The sequence below is a fragment of the Mustela nivalis genome (genome assembly GCF_964662115.1).
Source record: "Mustela nivalis genome assembly, chromosome: 9".
Taxonomy (NCBI): Eukaryota; Metazoa; Chordata; class Mammalia; order Carnivora; family Mustelidae; genus Mustela; species Mustela nivalis.
In genome coordinates this window covers 110235836-110255724 of record NC_139028.1, presented here as the reverse complement: position 1 = coordinate 110255724, position 19889 = coordinate 110235836, and the positions used below count along the sequence as shown (strand labels likewise).

At 51.7% G+C, this 19889-nt stretch overlaps 2 protein-coding genes across 8 annotated transcripts; one reads left to right on the top strand and one right to left on the bottom strand.

Moving 5' to 3' along the window:
• Positions 1-3402: 3402 nt before the first annotated feature.
• TMEM138 (transmembrane protein 138) lies at positions 3403-9791 on the bottom strand. Of its 3 annotated transcripts, none has more exons than XM_082748051.1 (5): positions 9655-9791; positions 7198-7463; positions 5598-5769; positions 4398-4473; positions 3403-4123 (listed from the first exon to the last, which is right to left on the bottom strand). In XM_082748051.1, the coding sequence occupies exons 2-5, from the start codon at positions 7323-7325 to the stop codon at positions 4011-4013; spliced, it is 489 nt and encodes a 162-aa protein (XP_082604177.1). In that variant the 5' UTR covers positions 7326-7463; positions 9655-9791; the 3' UTR covers positions 3403-4010. The 3 variants fall into 3 exon arrangements, with proteins under 3 accessions (XP_082604177.1, XP_082604178.1, XP_082604179.1); XM_082748052.1 differs by having other exon boundaries at positions 9066-9695; XM_082748053.1 differs by having other exon boundaries at positions 3532-4123; positions 7198-7283; positions 9655-9737.
• CYB561A3 (cytochrome b561 family member A3) lies at positions 9739-19596 on the top strand. Of its 5 annotated transcripts, none has more exons than XM_082748041.1 (7): positions 9739-9974; positions 13193-13300; positions 14341-14539; positions 15612-15820; positions 16384-16538; positions 17287-17443; positions 18077-19596. In XM_082748041.1, the coding sequence occupies exons 3-7, from the start codon at positions 14356-14358 to the stop codon at positions 18098-18100; spliced, it is 729 nt and encodes a 242-aa protein (XP_082604167.1). In that variant the 5' UTR covers positions 9739-9974; positions 13193-13300; positions 14341-14355; the 3' UTR covers positions 18101-19596. The 5 variants fall into 5 exon arrangements, with proteins under 5 accessions (XP_082604167.1, XP_082604166.1, XP_082604165.1 ...); XM_082748040.1 differs by lacking the exon at positions 9739-9974 and adding an exon at positions 10036-10181; XM_082748039.1 differs by lacking the exon at positions 9739-9974 and adding an exon at positions 10036-10280.
• Positions 19597-19889: the final 293 nt, after the last annotated feature.

Below are 19889 nucleotides of genomic sequence, written 5' to 3'. Positions count from 1 at the left end.
CTGCCTCTCTACTTGTGATTTCTGTCAAAATAAATAAATAAAATCTTAAAAAAAAAAAAATTAAACTGAATTGGGGCGCCTGTGTGGCTCAGTGGGTTAAATCCTCTGCCTTTGGCTCGGGTCATGATCCCAGGGTCTTGGGATCGAGCCCCACATCGGGCTCTCTGTGCAGCGGAGAGCCTTCTTCCTCTCTCTCTCTTCTTTCTGCCTGACTCTCTGCCTCCTTGTGATCTCTGTCAAATAAATAAACAAAATCTTTAAAAAAAAATTAAACTAAATAAAAAATAATAAAAAATAATGGACATTGGGGGAGGGGAGGGGAGGGTATATGCTATGGTGAGTGCTGTGAATTATGTAAAACTGATGATTCACAGACCTGTACCCCTGAAGCAAATAATACATTATACGTTAATTTTTAAAAAACAATAAAAAATAATTGCTAGGGCAGCCTTGGAAGCTCAGTTGTTAAGCGTCTGCCTCTGACTCTTGGGGTCTTAGGATCGAACCCCGCATTGGGCTTTCTGCTCAGCGGGAAACCTGCCTTACCCTCTCCTACTCCCCCTGCTTGTGTTCCCTCTCTTGCTGTCTCTTTCTCTGTCAAATAAATAAAGTCTTTAAAAAAAAAACTGCTAAAAAATGCTAACCATATCTGAGCTTTCAGTGAGCTGTAATCATTTTTTTAAGATATTTATTTATTTGACAGAGAGAGTGAGCAAGCACTAGTGGGGGGGGCAGTCGGCAGAGGGAGAAGTCGGGAGAGGGAGAAGCCGACTCCCCGCTGAGCAGGTAGCCTGATTCAGGATTTGATTCCAGGACTCTGGGATCATGACCTGAGCCAAAGGCAGACGCTTAACTGAGCCCCCCCAGGAGTCCTGAGTTGTAAACTTTTTGCTGGCGAGGGTCCTGCCTCAGTGTCGCTGCAGCTGCTTCCCGTGAACTTGTATGTTACGGCAACTGCTGCTTTCCTTAAACCTCATGACCCAGCCTCCACTAGTTTTGCACTTTTCTTGGGCACCTGCCCACCCCTCTCAGCCTTCATAAAACTGGAGTTTGGGCCTGGCTGTGGGTTGCTAGGAATGGTGATGCTGGTTTGAACTTCTACCCAAACCACTCAAACTTTCTCCGTATTAGCAACAAGGCTGCTTTGCTTTGTGTGAACGCTAGAGCAGCGCTTCTAATTTCCTTCGAGAAATTTCCTTTGCATTCACAGCTTGGCTGTTTGGCCCAGAAGGTCTACCTTTCGGCCCATCTTGGCTTTTGACTTGTCTTCCTCAGTAGGCGTTCATTCTAGCTTTTGATTTTAAGTGAGAGACACACAACTCTTTCTTTCACTTGAACATTCAGAGACCATTGTAGGGTTATTCACTGGCCTAAGTTCAATACTGTTGTATCGCAGGGAACAGGGAAGCCAGAGGAGAGGGGGAGAGACAGGGGACAGCCAGTCGGTGGAGCAGTCAGATGCTGAACATCTATGGCCTAAATCTGCTCTCTAATATGGGCGTGTTCATTGTGTCCCCCATAGTTACAACAGTAACATCAAAGAACACTGATCACGGAGCACCATTTTAACAACTATAATCACAGTGAAAAGTTTGAAATGGTGCAAAAATTACCCAAACGTGACAGAGACATGTAATGGGCAAATGCTGTTGAAAAAGAATGGCACTGACAGATTCACTTAACAGGAGGGTGCCACAAACTTATTTCTAAGAAACACAGTTTCTGTGAAGTGCAAAGCAAGGTGTGCAACAAAGACCATATGGCCCTCAAAATCTAAAATACTTAATATCTGAAACTTCACAGAAGTTTGTCAACCCCTGTGCTACGATGCTTCTGAATGAAGAGTTTCACAGCAACCTTCTGATGAGGTTAGACTGAATGGAATGAATGGCCCTCCCTGTCTCTGTGCCTTTTACCAGGACACTTTGTAGTGCGCTCCCAGCCCGGCTCTGGGCTTGGTCACATGACTCCCTTTGGCCAGTGGGAGTCCAAGAGATACAACACAAGCTGGGGGATGGAAGTGAGATTGCACAATGGGGCTCATTTTTTTGTTCTTCTGCCACTGTCATGTGAATAGACCCAGGCTAGTCCTCCAAGGATGACTCACGAGAACCAGAGCAGCCCAGTCATTCCAGCTGAGACCAGCCTAGGTTAGCCAAAAGCCCCAAATCCCAAGATCATCACAGCTGACCTGGCTGACCCACAGATGACCATAGACACGTGAGCAAGCCCAGCAGAAATCACCTGAACTGGCCCAATCAGCTGAATCCCAAGGCTCAAAAGCCATGTAACTAACTATTCATTGGTACCTGCCACTGAAGTCTGGGGATGGTCTCTTTCATGTGATTCTGGCAAAAGAAAGCTGATACCACAGGCATGTGACACTTTTAAAAGATCTTATTGGGGCGCCTGGGTGGCTCAGTGGGTTAAAGCCTCTAGTTTCGGCTTGGGTCGTGATCCCAGGGTCCTGGGATCGAGCCCCATATTGGGCTCTCTGCTCATCGGGGAGCCTGCTTCCTCCTCCTCCCTCTCTGCCTACTTGTGATCTCTGTCTGTCAAATATATAAATAAAATCTTAAAAAAAAAAAGATTAAAAAGAAAGATTTTATTTATTGATTTGAGAGACAGCGAGAATAGAGAGAGAATGGGGGATCTGCAGAGGGAGAGGGAGAAGCAGGCTCCCCACTGAGCAGGGAGCCTAATGCAGGGCTCACTCCTGGAACTCTGGGATCATGACCTGAGCCAAAGGCTGAATGAGCCACCTAGGCGCCCCACCACATGAATTTTTAAAAATTTATTTTGCTGGGGTGCCTGAGTGGCTCAGTTGTTAAGTGTATGCCTTTAGCTCTGGTCGTGGTCCCAGGGTCCTGGGATCAAGCTCTGCTTCAGGCTCCCTACTTGGCGGGAGGCCTGCTTGTCCCTCTCCCGCTCCCCCTGGTGTGTTCCTTCTCTTGCTCTCTGTCAAATAAATAAATAAATAAAATCTTTAAAAAAAAAAACCTATTGTGCCAAAACAGGCCAAGGAACATTTTTATTCTTCTGAGGGCAGTTTAGGACTCTGAAGATGGGGAGAACCTGAAAAAAGCATAGAAGTCCAGGGTGTCTGGGTGCCTCAACTGGTTAAGCATCAGACTCTTGGTTTTGGCTCAGGTTATGAACTCAGGGTCAGGAGACCGAGCCCCACCTTGGGCTCTCTGCTCAGCACAGTTTGTCCTCCCTCCACTCCTCTCCCCCCACACCCAGGCACCTGTGCACAGGTGCACACATGTTCTCTCTCTTGCTAAATTAATTAATTAATTAAATCTTTAAAACAAACAAACAAAAGAAGCCTAGAACTCCAAGGGTTGGGGTGGGGCATCAGACTGCATCTTGAATTTCTATAAAAATAGCTTGTACTCATAATGGTATTCAATAAATATCTTTATTTGTTCTGTGGCTCAAGCTGCCCACTGGGTCAAGTAAATGCTAAGGCCAGGACCTGACATGCCTTTTATCTGCAAAGAGATCTAGCTACACAAACAGACTCCACCATTTATGGAAAAAGAATTCAATTTATTTCCTATTTATAAAATGTAAAAAAAAAATGCCTTGGTTATAAAATCTAAATGTCTACAGTGTGATCAGTCAGGAGTTCAGAAATGTCACTCTTTGCATCCATTAATTACGTTTGGTGCAAAGAAACAGGTGCCAGGAGCCCCTCCTGTACTAGGCTAAGTGACAGCTTCCCAAGGATCAAGCCTCACAGCCTTATGAGAAGAGGGGTAGAGCGTAGGAAAGGAAAAGGGGCAGAACTGAGGTAGAAGGCCAGGGAGGATTTTGTATTGAAGCCTGTATTGGGAAACACTTTAATTTGCAAGAGGGAAGATCTTCCTTCTTGACTGTTGAACGTTAAATGGCCCGTCGTAGGAAAGTCAAGGTGCTTCCTGTGCAGAGCCAACCCCCACCTCACAGAGGCACAAATGTAGCCTCTGTCAGGAGGGAAAGGCATCCACCAGTGTGACAAGCAGCGGTCATCTTTGGACTTGCGTGAACTCCTTGCGCAGCCATAAAGAGTCCTGGTAGAAGCGAGGATCACCCAGTCTCACAGCTGTGCGTTTGTAGAAGTAACAGTATAACACTGCCGCTGTGGACAATAAGTAGGAAAGAAGCTTCAGGGATGCTCCCAAATATTCTTTTTAGGCTAAGAACACAACCTAATAAGACAGAGGGGCCCAGCCTCATGATGTCCCCGTGACCCCCAGCAAGGGCAGCGGGCCATCATCTCTCCTGTTCTTGTCATGGCTGTTCCCCTCATCCCAGGCGGGCAGTGATGGACTGGGAAAGCCAGGATCACGGCCCTTAGTTGCCTGAGCCATAGGTGGGACCGAAGTGAGACCTGCGGTGGCTCTGGTCCTTACCTAGTCTCTGGAATACAAATAGCGTTTGAAGTCCGTCTGTCCAGACAAAACGGTTGGAGTTTTTCCAGCGTAAGTTCTGAAGGAGACATGAGTAGACAAGGAAACGTTAGTGACCAGATGAGGCCCTAGCACCTCCAACTTGGGTTAGCTGCAGAAATGCGGCCTGTTTTTAAATCAGGCTAATATCCCCCTCCTTCTTTCTTCCCACAACCGCAAGGAGTGTTTCTCAAAGAAGCTTCAAATTCCCTTTTCCAGCACAAAGAAAATATCCTTTTAATCCTGAAGGATAGGCTTTTCCAAAGTGAAGTGATACACATTATCTCAGGAGTTCAGTGCGGTCACTGTCTTCCTTTGAAGATCTCAGGCTCAGTTCCTGTCAGATAAAGGCTTACTGCACTCAGGGTTTAATCAGATTAACAGCTTTAGAGTACAAAGTACAAAGCCAGGACCTATTTTGGCCCCAAGAACCAGAGCAGAGACAATCCTCTTCAGGAAGCACCGAGAGACTCTGGCACTGTTATTTCTTTCCTGTGAGCTCTACTTCTCTCTGTAGAATAACAAGGACAACTTAATAGAAGGTTCAGTCTTAGAAGACGGCGTTAGTAGAGAAGTGACTAGAGAGAACCCTGAGGTTTTAATGTGTCCCATCAAGATGAGTACTTGAGAAACAGGTGATAACAAAGAGATGGAATGATTCTCGAAGCAGGAGAAATCTGGAACCACAAAAACTGAGATCTGCTGTGAAGTCGTGTTGGCACCTTGGAGATGAGTCCTCGTGTGATAGGGACAGAGCAGAGGGCATGAAGCACTAGAGGGAAGAGGCACTCTTGGCCTGGCCATTTCCCACGGAACACCGATATCTAAGAATACCTTGTCCCAACACCCACCTGCCCAACAGCTACTGATGAAACACAGTCACTTTCCTGTGTTACCAGGACTGCTTTGGGGGAAAGGTGAACAGAATATTCCAGAAGTGTCCCCTGACTCCTGGATAAGGCAGCTCTTTAACACAAATGGTTGGGCAGAAGTGCCTCATGCAACTTGCAGATGCCCAAGCCCAGGCAGGACCACATTCATTCATCAGAAACACATGTTTCCTGTCAAGGATTCTGTGAGATATGAAAAAAATGATGCCGGATTCCTAGAGAAAAGACACTACTAGCCCCTTAAGGATTCAGGAACTCAGAGCTCCGCTCTTACCATGACCCAGACATGAAGGGAGATGCTGAGGGCGAAGTAAACAGCTGTGAGGATGATGGTCCCTTTGAACTTGTGGAACAGGAGGTTGACCAAGCCAGCCTGGAAGACGAAGGTGTTGAAGAACATGAGGAAAATGATGATGATGTTGAAGAGGATTGCGATATCCTGGATGCTGCAGACGTCAAACACAACACAGTCAAAAGGAGGTCTGTGCGGTCACCGAAGGGCTGGCCCTAAGTCCTAAGGGACACCATGAAATCTGGCCTTCCCTCTGCTCTAGGCCTCCGAAACCACACACCCTGCCCCACAAGGTGGCACGGACCTTGGGTCCCAAATGACATGAAGCTTGAACCACCTGCTGGCCCCATCAGTGTGCTGCAGCCCATAGATAAGGCTTTCCTGCTCTGATGCTCTTAACCTTCTAGACACTTGGGAGAAGCTGCTTTCTTCCCTGTGTCCAAAAAAAGCCAGCCCTGCCTGTCACATAACCTGGGCCTACCAGACATTTCCATCTAGAGAGACAGCAACGCCTTTCCCTTGATCTCTGCACGGCCGATGTCTTAGTGCATTCAAGTCTCAGTTCCAATGTCTCCTCTTCCAAAACCCTCCTGTAACCCCACTGCCTCAAGGAGCCCTCCCCTCTCTGCTTTCCACCCCCTGTACGACATTACTATTCAAAATTATCTTTAAAAGGGCGGGGGGGGGGCGCCTGGGTGGCTCAGTGGGTTAAAGCCTCTGCCTTCGGCTCGGGTCGTAGTCCTAGGGTCCTGCGATGGAGCCCGGCATTGGGCTCTTTGCTTTGCAGGGAGCCTGCTTCCCCCGCTCTCTCTGCCTGCTTGTGATCTCTGTCTGTCAAATAAATAAATAAAATCTTTTTTAAAAAATGTATTCATTGTCTCTTTCTACTTGAGTGGAAATCCTTTGAGAGCAAGAAATTGTCAGCTTTACTACTGCACCTAGAACACAGGCTGGCAGGCCAATGAACACTTGCTGAGTGAAGGGAGACAGTGTCGAAGACTGGTTTTCTGTTGGTAACTTGCCTCATGGAGTCTATGAATCATTGTGGAAGAAAAATGCCAACAGCTTCCATCCCATATATATAAAGGATATGACTGCCCTTTTAGTCTGCTGTTCTATAATCCTCTTTCATGGCACCGTAAGACAATACTTCTACTTACAGATGGAGAAAATGACCCTCTGACCTCTCCCTGGATCCCAGACCCTTGTTAGAAGCATATAAATACAGGACCTGTGTGACATGTCTGTGGAGTACCCAAGATATGCGAAATTTTATTTTCCCTGAGACTTCTTTTTAAAATACGGAATCACGGGCGCCTGGGTGGCTCAGTTGGTTAAGCAACTGCTTTCAGCTCAGGTCATGATCCTAGAGTCCCGGGATCGAGTCCCGCATCGGGCTCCCAGATCCATGGGGAGTCTGCTTCTCTCTCTGACCTTCTCCTTGCTCATATTCTCTCTCACTGTCTCTCTCTCAAATAAATAAATAAAATATTTAAAAAAAAAAAAAAAATACGGAATCACAATTGTCAGGGCCTTCAAACGGCTCAGGGCTCAGCTGTCCGGTCCCACCCAATGAACTCACATGAAGAGCACCAGCTGGATGACGGGAGCCGTCCGGAGCAGCTCCGAGAAGGAATTGACAAAGAGGTCATAGGACAGCAGGAGGAACTGCAGGGAGAGCACCAGGCTATAGTTACTGGTCTGCAGCATCTTCCTTCTGCTTTACTGGGCCCCCACGGGCACATTCCACAGTTCCCCAGAAGACAGCTCCGGGCTTTCTCCCCAGCACTGAGGAAGAAGCACTAGTTCCTCAAATGGGAGTTGTTTTCCTTGCTCTAAGACAAGGGCCTGCTGAGGCAAAAAGAAAAAAAAAAAAGAGAGGAGAGACAGGTGGTTAGAAATTCATTAGTACAGTAAATATTTACTGAGGACCTACTACATGCCAGGCGCCATTCCAGGTGCTTGGGATAACATCAATGACCAAAACCACTACCACCTCCCAAAAAACCCAACTAGTCACTCCTAGGGGCCTTTACCCTCAAACTTTCTCCATGCCTGGAAACTTCTAACTGCAGAGCTCTTTCTTTTTTAAGTTTTAATTTATTCATTTTAACTAATCTCACCCAGCGTGGGGCTCAAACTCATGACCTTGAGGCCAAGAGTCACATGCTTCTCCCAAATGAGCCAGCCATGTACCCCAACGCAGAGCTCTTTCTTTTTTTTTTAAAGATTTTATTTATTTATTTGACAGAGAGAAATCACTAGTAGGCAGAGAGGCAGGCAGAGAGAGAGAGGGAAGCAGGCTCCCTGCCGAGAAGAGAGCCCGATGCGGGACTCGATCCCAGGACCCTGAGATCATGACCTGAGCCGAAGGCAGCGGCTTAACCCACTGAGCCACCCAGAGCTCTTTCTAACCACTTCTGAGTTCAAAGGAATCTAGGAGCACTACAAAGAGTGACTGTCTGGTCGTGCAATTAATACTAATTCTAATACTAATTGCAGCAAACCTTTATATATCACTCACAATATGCCAGGAACTATTCTTTCTTTTTAAGTTATTTTTATTAACATATAATGTATTATTTGCCCCAGGGGTACAGGTCTGTACACATTTCATAGCATTCACCATAGCACATATCCTCCCCGATGTCCATAACCCAGCCACCCTATTCGTATCCCCCCTTTTTTTGAGTAATCTCTACAACCAACCTGGGGCTCAAACACATGACCCTGATCCCCGATATCAAGTCACATGCTTGACCAACTAAGCCAGCCAGGCACCCTGGCCAGGGACTATTCTAAACACTAAAATTCTTGAACTCTCACAACAACCCCATGAAGTAGAAGACACACAATTACTACTCTATGCATTACACAGGTAGGACAACGGAGGCCCAGAGAAGTAAAATAATTTGCTCTGGGTCACACTGCTTGCTAGTAGCAGTGGCAGAGCTGGCATTGGGATTCAGGTAGCCTGGGTCCAGAGTCTGTGCTTTTAACCACTGCCCAAAGCAGCCTCTCCTGTAACAGACGGGCTGACATGTAACTAGGCGGGAAAGATGCTGGCGCAGAACGGGAAACGGTGCAGGCAGTGCAGAGGAAATAGTGCTCTCCTGCAAAAGTCTATGTTTAAGGTGGTGGCAACACAGTGGCACCAGGTTAGGGGGGCTGGGCCTTTACTTTCATAAATCCCAAGGCCCAGAAGTTGCTCTGCAGGTGTCCTATGACCCCTTCAGCTGAAATTTGATAAACAAATTTCAAAATGCTCCGAAGCCCAACACGAGGAGATTAAATGAACGTCTGCAAAATGTTCTACAATTTACAAACTCTTTTTTTAATATTCACCAGATTCCTTAACCCTGCATCCGTGTTGAGAAGCAGCCATCAGTAGGAATATATTGGCCGCTTACCCAGGGGCTCTGAGAGGTTAAGGAACCGCATCCCCCTCACCTGGTGGAAAGTCCCACCTCCGTGGCCGCGGGATGGCACTTCCTCTGAGCGGAGATTCCGCATTCGTAAACAACACTGACAGCTATCATCTACGACCAGCACCGTGACACGCCCGGCGACCTGGGCAATTGCCTTTAATCCTCGCCACTGCTCCGCGGAGCGGGAAAGAATGAGCCCCCCCCCCCCCGCCCCCGTTTCACAGGCAAGAGCACAGGGTCAGCGTTCAAGTGCCTCCAGGTCGCGGGGGAGCAGAGCCAGGCTTCCCAGCGCGGGGGGACACCAAAGCCCGCGCTCGAAACCACTTCACGGGCCCCCACGGCGGGCTGTCGCGAGGTTCGGTGACAGGGAACCGCCGCCGCCAACCCCGCGGAAGGGAAGCCCCGCCCCTCCGCTTTAGGGCAGCAGGGATTCGCGAGGTAACGAAGCCGTCTTCGGTCTGTCCGCCGCTCCCTGCCGCGCGCCCTTTGTCCCCAGAGCAGTTTTCCTCCCAATCCTTCCCAAGCCACCTCAAAACGCGGCTGCCTGGGCAAACAAACCAACAAAACACCCAAAACAGTGACAACAAAAATGCCGACTCTGGTCACCTCACCCAAGCACTCTCGCCTCCGAGACCCAACGTCGGTTGTCATGGGGACGCCGTCCTGGCTTCCGGACACCGGTTTAGCTCCCGGAAGTAGATGGCGGACGCGGGCTCCGTTGGTGCCGGGTTAGCCGCCGGTCCTCGGTTTCCCCTCCAAGCTCTGCGGCCGCCCCGGCCGCCATGTTTGGCCTTCGCCGTCCTGGGCCCGCGCCTCTCCTGCCCTCCCAGCGTCGCCGCACCCGGCTCCGGTCCTCCCCAGCAGCTGCGCGCGGCCTTGCTGCGGGCCAGCCCCCGGCGGGAGGCTTCGAGTCCGCCCGAACGAGATGGCGGTGAGGGATCCGGCCGAGCGGTGGCGGCGCTCCCCGGGAAAGAAACGCCCGCGTTGGAACTGGAGATGGGAGCCGGCCACCTCGGACTTCATTTCCCAGGCGGCCGCGCGCGCGACCGGAAGTGCGGGGAGCCTATAAGAGGGGGGAGCCGGCCGGGTTCGTGGGCACTGAGGCGCTGGCGAGGACTGTGTGCTCGTGTGTGATGCGGTGGGTTCGTGATTCCATACGCCTGGAGTCCTGGTAGCTGCGGCGCCGGGGGGCGAGAGGCGGGTCTCCGAGACCCCTGCGACGCACTGTGGTTCGGGGGTGAGGAAGAGCTCGGATGGGGAGTCCGGGGATCTGGGTTCGAGTGCTGGCTCCGCTACTGCCTCTCTTCGTGCTGTCGCTACTCGTCACTCGAGCTCAGCTTTCTCTTGTAGGACATGGACCCCGTTGTCCGCGCCCTTCCTTCTGCAGGTGTGGTGTGGTTGTACAGGCACAAAAGCCCTTCGGAAGTCGCAGTCAGGAGGCGGAGCCCCTCGCCCTAATTGTCATCGAAGGTTAGCTAGGACCAACAGCCCTTCGTCCCCGCACAAGAGTCGGGGATCGGGCTCGGAGTTCCTGGAAGGGTTCTCCGGACAGCTGAGCCACACCGGGGCAGCCTGGAAGGTCGGGTCTGTAATCTCTGTGGCGCGGAGGAGCGCCTTGCTTAGCTACCTCCTGACTGTAATTTAGGGGTCCTCGCTCCTGAGCCCAGACTTTACAGAAGCCACCTTTGGACATAAGGAGACCTTGGAGCTGAGGGAAGCGAACTGGGAACCTGTACTAGCTCTGCCACTCAGCGTGGCCAAGTCGCTCTCCTTTGAGTCCCAGTGATCTTGATCTGTAAGAGAAGAGTTTAGGACTTGAACCCGAAGTCTGATTCTTAGGATTTCCAAAATCCCCACCATTCATCCTGGAAACGGGGGCAACAAATCGACTTTCTGTTCCTCCATCTATGTAGTTCTAAATAATAAAAGTAGTACTGTAAGAGTTTGGAATAGAGCCTTTTTCTAAGATCAAGGGCTGAATGGAAATTACCCATTTCTTACACTGGGGCCTGATTTTTTTTTTTTTTAATATTTTATTTATTTGACAGGGAGAGACACAGCAAAAGAGGGAACACAAGCAGGGGGAGTGGGAGAGAGAGAGAAACGGGCTTCTGCTGAGCAAAGAGCCAGATCCCAGGACCCTGGGATCAGGACCCGAGCCAAAGGCACACACTTAACAGCTGAGCCCCAGGCACCCTGGGCCTGATCTCTTTTTACTGAAGCCAGGGAGAAGCCTTTTTGTCAAGGAACTGAGGGAAGTATTGGGTTGGAGAGTACATTTCTTAGATCATGGTTGACAAACTATGACACACCGCCTGCTTGGTTTTTACATTTTTAAAATGTTTTAAAATGCTTCCCCCTCTCTCTCTGCCTGCCTCTCTGCCTGCTTGTGATCTCTCTGTCAAATAAATAAATAAAGTCTTTTAAAAAAAATAACAATTGAAAAGGAAAATATTTTTTTGTATTTTAAAGATTTTATTTATTCATTTGACAGAGATTACAAGTAGGCGGGGAAGCAGGCAGAGAGAGAGAGAGAGGAGGAAGGCTCCCTGCTGAGCAGAGAGCCTGATGTGAGGCTTGATGCCAGGACCCTGGGATCATGACCTGAGCCGAAGGCAGAGGCTTTAACCCACCGAGCCACCCAGACGCCAAAAGGATAATATTTTCTGATATGTAAAAAGGACATGGATCTGAAATTTCAGTGCCCACAAATAAAGTTTTTTGGGAACATGGCTGTGTTCATTTGTGAAGGTACTATCTATGATGACTGCTTTTGCACTACATCAGAAGAGTTGATGACATAGTTGGGAGAGAGACTGCAGCTCGAAAAGCCTGAAATATTTACCATTCCGGCCCTTACAGAAGGGCAAGCGGACTTCTGCCACAGCCTGGGGCTCTACAAAGTGAGGGCAGAATGAGAAACCAAACAATGGTGAGCATATCCAGAAATCATAGCACAACTTACTTTCTTGGAATCAATGAGAGAGTACTCTCAGTGTTAGGGTTGCAATTTTCACTGCATTCTTTTCTTTCTTTTTTTTTAAGATTTTATTTATTTATTTGTCAGAGAGAGAGAGTGCACATGCACAAGCAGCAGAGTGGCAGGCAGAGGCGGGAGAGAAGCAGGCTCCCTGCCAAGCAAGGAGTCCGATGCAGGACTCGATCCCAGGACCCTGGGATCATGACCTGAGCCGAAGGCCATGGCTTAACTGACTGAGCCACCCAGGCTTCCTGCATTCTTTTCTTCTTTTGCACTCTTGCACAGAGGAAGGGATCATCTTTGTATTGTGAACAGTGTTAACTTTGCAGCTTTCTGTCAGAAAAGCGTCCCCATTGTGAACTCTAAGGCTGTCCCACGGCAGTAATCCAGGACCTCTTCTAGAAGGGTGGATACAGCCCTTTTGATTATATTTACTTTGGTAAAAGGAAAGGAAGGAAAGGAAAAGGAAGGAAAAGGAAGTCATGAAAGATAATTGTCTGAGGGAGGGAGCCTGCTGACTGAGTGCTTCATGCTGACTTTCCTGGGCAGGTGACTGAAACATCCGGTGACCTGAAACTTTCTCTGCTCTTACAGGGACTAAGGGGTCACCTCTGAGCCCAGGTAGCCAATCTCTGAGCTCAGTAGTTGAGTCATGAAACTTCTAGGAAGATGGTGACATTATTTTCCCTCGGCCTTATGGAAGCTTATTTTATCCCCAGCCCCTTGGATCTTCCTTTCTCAGTGATTACTGCCAATTTGGGTCACATTGTGAGAGTTCGGGGTCTGTTTCTGTGTCATTAGTAGGGGGACACCTGCTGTGGAGAGAGTTGGCACAGTATCAGGGCCACCGAGGGGCCTGGGCTGGCACGGGGGGCACGAGCTTCAGGCTGTAGTTTGTAGCTAGGATGAACTCCGGTGACAACACCCAGAAGAGAAGAATACTTTGCTCTCACAACGTCCTTAAGGACATTTCCTCACTTGCCCTTCCAGCAACCTATGGTCAAGGTAAAAACAGGAGCCTTGAAACCCAGCAGACAAGGGTTTCACGGGTTTCAGACTGGGTCCAAAGACTGGTGTTTAATCTTCCTGAGCCCCAGTTTCCTCATCTGTAAAATGGGGATGGTAACTGCTCACAGGAGCTAAGGGGTTCATGCCTTCATGCCTTTCAGATGAGACAACCGGGTCCTACAAATGCCAAGTGATCTGCTCAAGGCGCCCTGCTTCATAGGAACGGGAGTCTCGGCCATCGCTCGGTGAGCCTACTGCTACGTCTAAAGGTGAGGAACCGAGTATTTTATCTCCATGGGTGTTCTCGGCTGTTTCAGGGACTTTCCTCTCTGCTACCTGGTTCGGACTGAGGGATCTCAGCTGCAGGAGGCCGCACTGTCCCCTCCTCGGTGTGAGCCCATGGGACATGGGGACTGCCACGAGAGCTGGGCCCGAGAGCAGAGCTGGCCCTGTGGCTTTGTGCATTTGCCTGCCAGCCGGCCCTCAAGTCCAGTTGCCTGGTTTGTAAGAGCAGCTGCTCAGGGCCCTAGACATTTGTCTGAAACCGGAGTAGGTGTCTGAGTGTACCTAGGACACAGAGAAATCTCAAAACAAACTCTTGCTTTCTAGACCATGAGTTCTTGCTTCCTCTTTTTTCTTCTGAACTTTCCTCAGAGGAAGAGAAAGCAGAAGTCTGGGGTCTAGGGACATCTGAGAGCTGCTGTCCAATTCAAGGTGTGGAGTGTGGGGCCTTCAGAGCCGAGGCCTGATCTTACTTCCGCAAAGGGAGGGTTAGCCCCAGAGAGTTTGCCATCTGGTGAAGAACTTTTCCGTAGAAGTGGACGATCCCAGGACTTCCTCTCAGCTGGCCTGATCGCTGTGTGTTGGCTCCTTGCACGTGATATTTTTGCCTCCTTCTGTCAGAACCGAGGGCCTAGGCATTTGTGCGATCTAGCCTGGGTCTGGACTCCTGCCCCTTGTTGTTTGGTGTGGGACAGTGGTGTGGATTCTTTACCGTTCAGTCCTGTGAACAGAGGCTTTGGGCCGAGAGCCTTGACGTCCAGCCCCTCTCCAGAGCAGGGCGCAGGCCTGCGCTGGCCGCACTGTGTGCTGCCAGGTCCTGGGTGGGGCCACCCTTACTGTGCATAACCTGAGATCAGGCCGACTCAGCACCCCAGGTCTCATGGGGTGCTGCCCAGGCTGGTGGCAGGAGGGCTAAAGTGAAAAGTGCCCGCCGTTACCAGTAAGAGCGAGTTCGGTGTTCCCTGCAGTAGCTGGTGCGTGGGGGGCACTCGAGCCAGCAGGGACGTGTCACTTCCGCTTCTCCCAGGAGCGCCTGCTCAGAATGGCCGTGGGGTGGTTCTACTTGTCCTTCTACGCCCTGTGCCTCCTGGGCTTGCTGTGCGTCATCCTCACCATCTACTGGATGCAGCTGTGGCATGGGGGCTTTGCCTGGGATGGCACCATTCACATGTTCAACTACCACCCAGTGCTCATGGTTGTTGGCTTAGTGGTGCTCTACAGTGCTGGTGAGTACCCAGACTTCCCCGGGGCTGGCCTTGGTCGCCGTTGGCTTTGCGGCTCTGGGAGTGCGGTGGGGCAGGCTGTCTCCCGGCCCAGGTGTCATTCGCAGGAAGGAGTAGTGAGAATGGGGGCATCTGGGGAGGGTAGCTTTACTCTAGGGCTGGGGTGGCAGACTTCCTGTACAGGGGCAGATGACAAAGGCTTGGCAAAGCACAGGACCCGTGTTGCAGCTCCTCATCTCTGTTCTCGTAGTGTGAGTAGCCATGGTTAACCCCAAAACATATTCGTGGCCGTGTTCCCATAAAACTTTACGTACAAAAACGTGCAGCAGGCTGGATGTGGCCCGTAAGCTGTAGTTTGCTTTAGGGAGCGGGAGATCGAAGCCTCTCGTGCCCTAGTCAGGTCCTTACACAAGGAAGCGGCTTCCTCCCGCCAGACCCATCTTTGCCCCGTGCATTCAGAGCTGGGCCTTGGGGCCCAGGGGGAGCCTCATTTCCCCACCTGTAAAATGGGAATGATGGCGTCAATCACAGCAGCTCATTCTGTTTACTTCTGAAACCTCATCCCGTTTTGTCCTTCCAAGAAGCCTGTGAGATGGGTCCCCCCCATTATCCCCATTTTTGGAATGGGGAGGTTTGGAAACAAGATGCCAGATGACCGAGAGGCAGAGCCAGGGGGTGGACATAGGTTCTCTAACCTTGCTAAAAGCCTGCGTTTGTGACCGCTGACATCAGTTGTGAGAATTCGCTTAGAAGAAATATTGAACGTGACATTGCTTTTGCAGCTGCAGAAGTGCCCACGAGTGCGTGTGTAATGCAGTCAAAGACGGGCAGGTCCCAGAAGCCCACTCCTCCCTTCATATCACTATGCTCCCCTCGTCCCAACACACACCTCATTAGGGCTGGCCACTATGCCAGCAATGAGCAGGGATAGGAGACGCTGGGGGGTGTGTGGGGGATGCTCTGTGCTACCCTCCCCTCCTCCTCTGGTTTGGGAGGCCGCGTTCATGCCCCTAACGTGGCGGGGGGGAGTAGCACGAAGGGGAGAAGCTGGGCCCTGGGACATTCTCTTCCGCAGCCTCACTGGTGTACCGGCTGCCGCAGTCCTGGGCGGGGCCCAAGCTGCCATGGAAGATGGGCCACGCGGCCCTGCACCTGCTGGCCTTCATCCTGACGGTGCTGGGGCTGGTCGCCGTCTTTCAGTTCCACCGCCGCTCCAAGATCCCCAACCTCTACTCCCTGCACAGCTGGCTGGGCATCGTCACCGTTTTCCTTTTCGCCTGCCAGGTGCGTTCTCTCCTTTGGGTTCCCGCTCCCAGCTGGCGGCTGTGGGCTCTGCTCAGGGCTTCCCGTGCACCTGCACCACACGCTCCCTCTGCTCAGCGCCCGGAGACGGCTCCTCAGGGCGCATCCCAGAGCGCAGGCAGCTTAAATGCCGTAGGTTCCCATGCTCGTCTGTTCTGCTCTTACCCGGTGCGCTGCCCAGTCACTGCACACGCCACGCCAACTCTAGATCATCTTTTCCACTGTTCTTTGAACCAGAAGCAATTCTGGAAGTGGCTTCCACATTCTGACATCAGCCCCCTACAAGCAAGGAGTCTTATGGGCCAGGAGTGGAAGGAAACACAGACATACAAGAATGGCTGGGCTTTCGGGAGCCTGGGCTTATAGCTAAACATTTTGTGGAACATTCTGGTTTGGCTAAGAAGCGACCACAGTGCAGAAGCTAGGGGTGGCCCCTGATGGGAGGTTTGAGCTGGGAAAGAAGGGCGGGGGACTACTGCAGGGTAGGAGGTCCCAGTGAGGTGCCCAGCACAGGGCAGTCAGGTTCTTTCTCCCTGTGTCCACAGTGGTTCCTGGGCTTTGTCGTCTTCCTGCTGCCCTGGGCGTCTGAGTGGCTGCGCAGCCTCCTTAAACCCATCCACGTCTTCTTTGGAGTCATCATCCTTTCTCTGTCCATCGCGTCGGTCATTTCCGGCATTAATGAGAAGCTTTTCTTCAGTCTGTGAGTGCAGTGGGGCCCCCAACTGTAACACGGAGGGGGAAGACATGGGGTCTTCAAAAGGTGTACCCTGTGAGCATAGGACCTAGCCAAGGGAGGGGAGCCTTTGGAGTTGGGCTTGTTCCTGGTCTGGAAGGTCATGGAGTCTTCAGATGGAGATGGTAAATTGCTCAGCAAACATTAATCTACCATCAAATTGACTCAGTACCTACTGTGTGTATCAAGTACTTAGAGCCTACTAAGTACTAATAAACTCTTCTAAGCGCCTTAAATTGAATCCTTTAATCATTTTTACAACATAGGTACTCTTGTCATTGCCATTTACAAATAAAGGAACTGAGGCACAGAGAGGTTAAGTAACTTACCTAAGGGCACACAGCCAGTAAGTGGCAGAGCCTGGCTTTGAGTCAAGATTACAGCCTGTATGTCTAACCTCTACCATCTCTTATTCTTTCTAGGCGGGAGCGGAGGTAGTGAAAGCAAATAGATATGAGGTCCGACTGGGCTTTCCGTCTTGGCTGTGCCATCTCCTAGTTCTGTGACTGGACAAGCGCATCCCACCTCTTTGAGCTTTAGTTCCCTCAGCGGGAAAAACCAGTCTGCAGAGATTTGCTGTGGTGGGAAGGGCTTAGTATGTTAACGTTCCAGGTCACAGAAGGTCCTTGGAAGCTTTCTTCACCATCTGCTAAGGGTGTTGGGCAAAAACAGGTAGAAAGTCTGTCGAGGGCCTCCCTTGTTTTGTCGTCCTCAGGAACAATGCCACCCAGCCGTATTCCCATCTGCCCGGTGAAGCCATCTTTGCCAACAGCCTGGGGATGCTGGTGGTGGTCTTCGGGCTCCTGGTGCTCTATATCCTCCTGGTTTCGTCTTGGAAACGCCCAGAGCCAGGGACCCTGACGGAAGGACAGGTATGGGGTCCTAGTCTCCCATTCCAGGTTGGGGTTGGACCAGGTCTCGAGAAGGGTCCCCCAGGAAAGGCTTGGGCCTTGCTGGGAAGAGCACTCCGTAGTGTGGTGGGAAAGCCAGTGGCTTGAAGGTGGGGTTAGGTTGGCGGTGGGGCCCACGGGGGTTAGCGCAGCACACCCCAGCAGCTGCTCGGGCTTGGGGGCTCCGGGAACTTCTTTTCTTGGGAGAGGACAGGTCTTTCTGCACCTCCCCAGATTCCTGTGGTTTCACGAGGGGAAAGCGTGGCCTTCTCTCCCCCAAGGAAGGGCTTGGGCATGATGAGCGGGTGTCATAATTTCTACTTTTCCAGCCTTGGGGCTAGTCTTGTGAGGCAGGATTTATCTAGCAGGCCGAAGGGGTGAGCGCTTGGACTAGGTGTCGCCTGCTTGTGGCCATCAGGCACCCGAAGGGTGTAGTGAGGGGGCTTGTCTATCAGGCCAAGGGGCTCTGGGGCTTCCCTAAAAGATGTGGCTTGGGTGGAGAACGTTCTGCAGGTCGGGGTTCTGTCTGAGCCACTCAGGCCTGTGGGACTCCTGCACGGTAGGGCCATGCTGAGGGGATGCCGTTAACCCCGTTGCCTCTGCCTGTCTTTCCAGCCCCTGTTGCGTGACGGGGAATGACGCGGGAAGGGGCAGCCAGGGGCAGGTGAAGGTGCTGTCCTGTCCCTCAGCAGCTCTGCTCTGCCTGGGGCTCCCGTCGGCTTCAGCAACAGATCGCCTTGGGCTCCGGGCCCAGACCTCTTCGTGCCTCCACATGGGGACTGCTCCCTCCGCCACCCACCGCTGCTTGGCTTCGCTTGGCCGCTTCTGTACTCCCTCCTGGCCTCAACTTCTCGGTTCTTCATTTACATACGCCCCCCTCCCCCAGCCCAGGGCTGCTGCTGCCGCCCCTGCTCTCCGAGTGAAGTCAAGCTCATTTCCCCTTTAGACCCCTAGGATGTGGTAGGAGATCATGACAGCTCAGCTGAGCCGGTACTCAATGGGCATGTGCAGAGTCAGGGAGGCAGCGAGGTCCAGCAGCTTCCCCTTAAAGGCCTGCCTTCCGTTTGGGCCGCCCCCACCGTGGGCTGGGCATCAGCCGCCCAGCCAGGCGTGAGGCTGGGCACAGACTTCTCGAGGTGACGGAAGGAGTGGGGAGAATGGCAGCCGAGCGGATTCCCAGAGAAGTCGGGGAGCTGACTGCCCTTTGCTGTTCTGTCTCGTGTTTCCACATTCCCCGTCTGCCTGGGCTGACTGGGTGGCTCCCCTTTGCTGCTACAGCCCTGGCCTAGATTCTGGCCTTTGCCTATGACCCCTGCAAGCACCAGTCACGGCCAGGCAGCCCCACGAACCCTGGTAGCCTGCTCTCCCAACAACGGGCTGTACCCAGATGTCCTGGAGCACTGAGCCCCAGGGGGGCCTCACACTTCCTTTGCTGCCCCTCCCTGGACCAGGGCTCCCCTGCCTGTCCCCCGGGCAAGCTGGCAGAGCCCCAGCCCAGCTGATTTTCACTCTCCAACTTACCATGTAACAAGCCAAAGCTGTGATGCATCGTGCCCAGCAGATCCCTGGGGCCACAGCCACTTTCCAAGGTGCTCCCTGCTGAGTATCAGGCTGCCTCATGCCGAGGCCAGAACTGGTCTCCTGCTATGCCAGGGGGGTGAGCAGCTGCTCGCCTCTCGAGAAGCTGGGCTTGGGGTGCTGTGGCTTCCCTGCCCTATCCCAACGAGCCCTGCCAGGTCCCAGGTTCCATACTGTCGTCCTTAGTGAGAAGCAGCGGGCACCCGAGGTCTGGGGTGCACTTCCCCTGGCAGGTGGAGATGAGGCCGACTGTCTACCCCAACCCCACGTGGCCTGATGGCAGGACTGACTGGACTTCCTGAGGGGATGAAGCCTTTGAAGCCATTGGGATGACTGCCACACACCTCAGTCAACATGACCAGCGCCCCCTCTTTCCGTGGGGGGGGGCTGTAACCTGAAGCTTGATTTCCATTTATCATGTTTTTAAGAATCAAAGCCTTCTCTACTGTGCTGCCGTGACATGGTGGCTAAATGAGCTCTGAGAAACCTATTAAAAGCCTCTGGACAGTTCTGACCCTCAGCCTGGGGAGGAACAAACCCAAAGGCACCAAAAATCCCGTGACTGTCCTGGAACCGTATGTGACTCGTGGTCTGTGTGGGTGTCCTTAATAATGAAAAGCTTCTGAGTACTGGGTTATCTCACAAGGAAGGAAATGCTTCCTGTTTTATAATCCGGAACTCAGAAAGTGACTTGGTCACTGGTGACTGAGGTCCCTCGGGTAGGAAATGGTAAAATCGGGATCCATAGGCCAGATGTTTGTGCCAGTCTCCTTCCCAGCTGCCGGGTCTGTGTGTTCTGTGCACACTGATAACCATACCTAGCAATCTGGGATCCGGGGTGCACACCCAT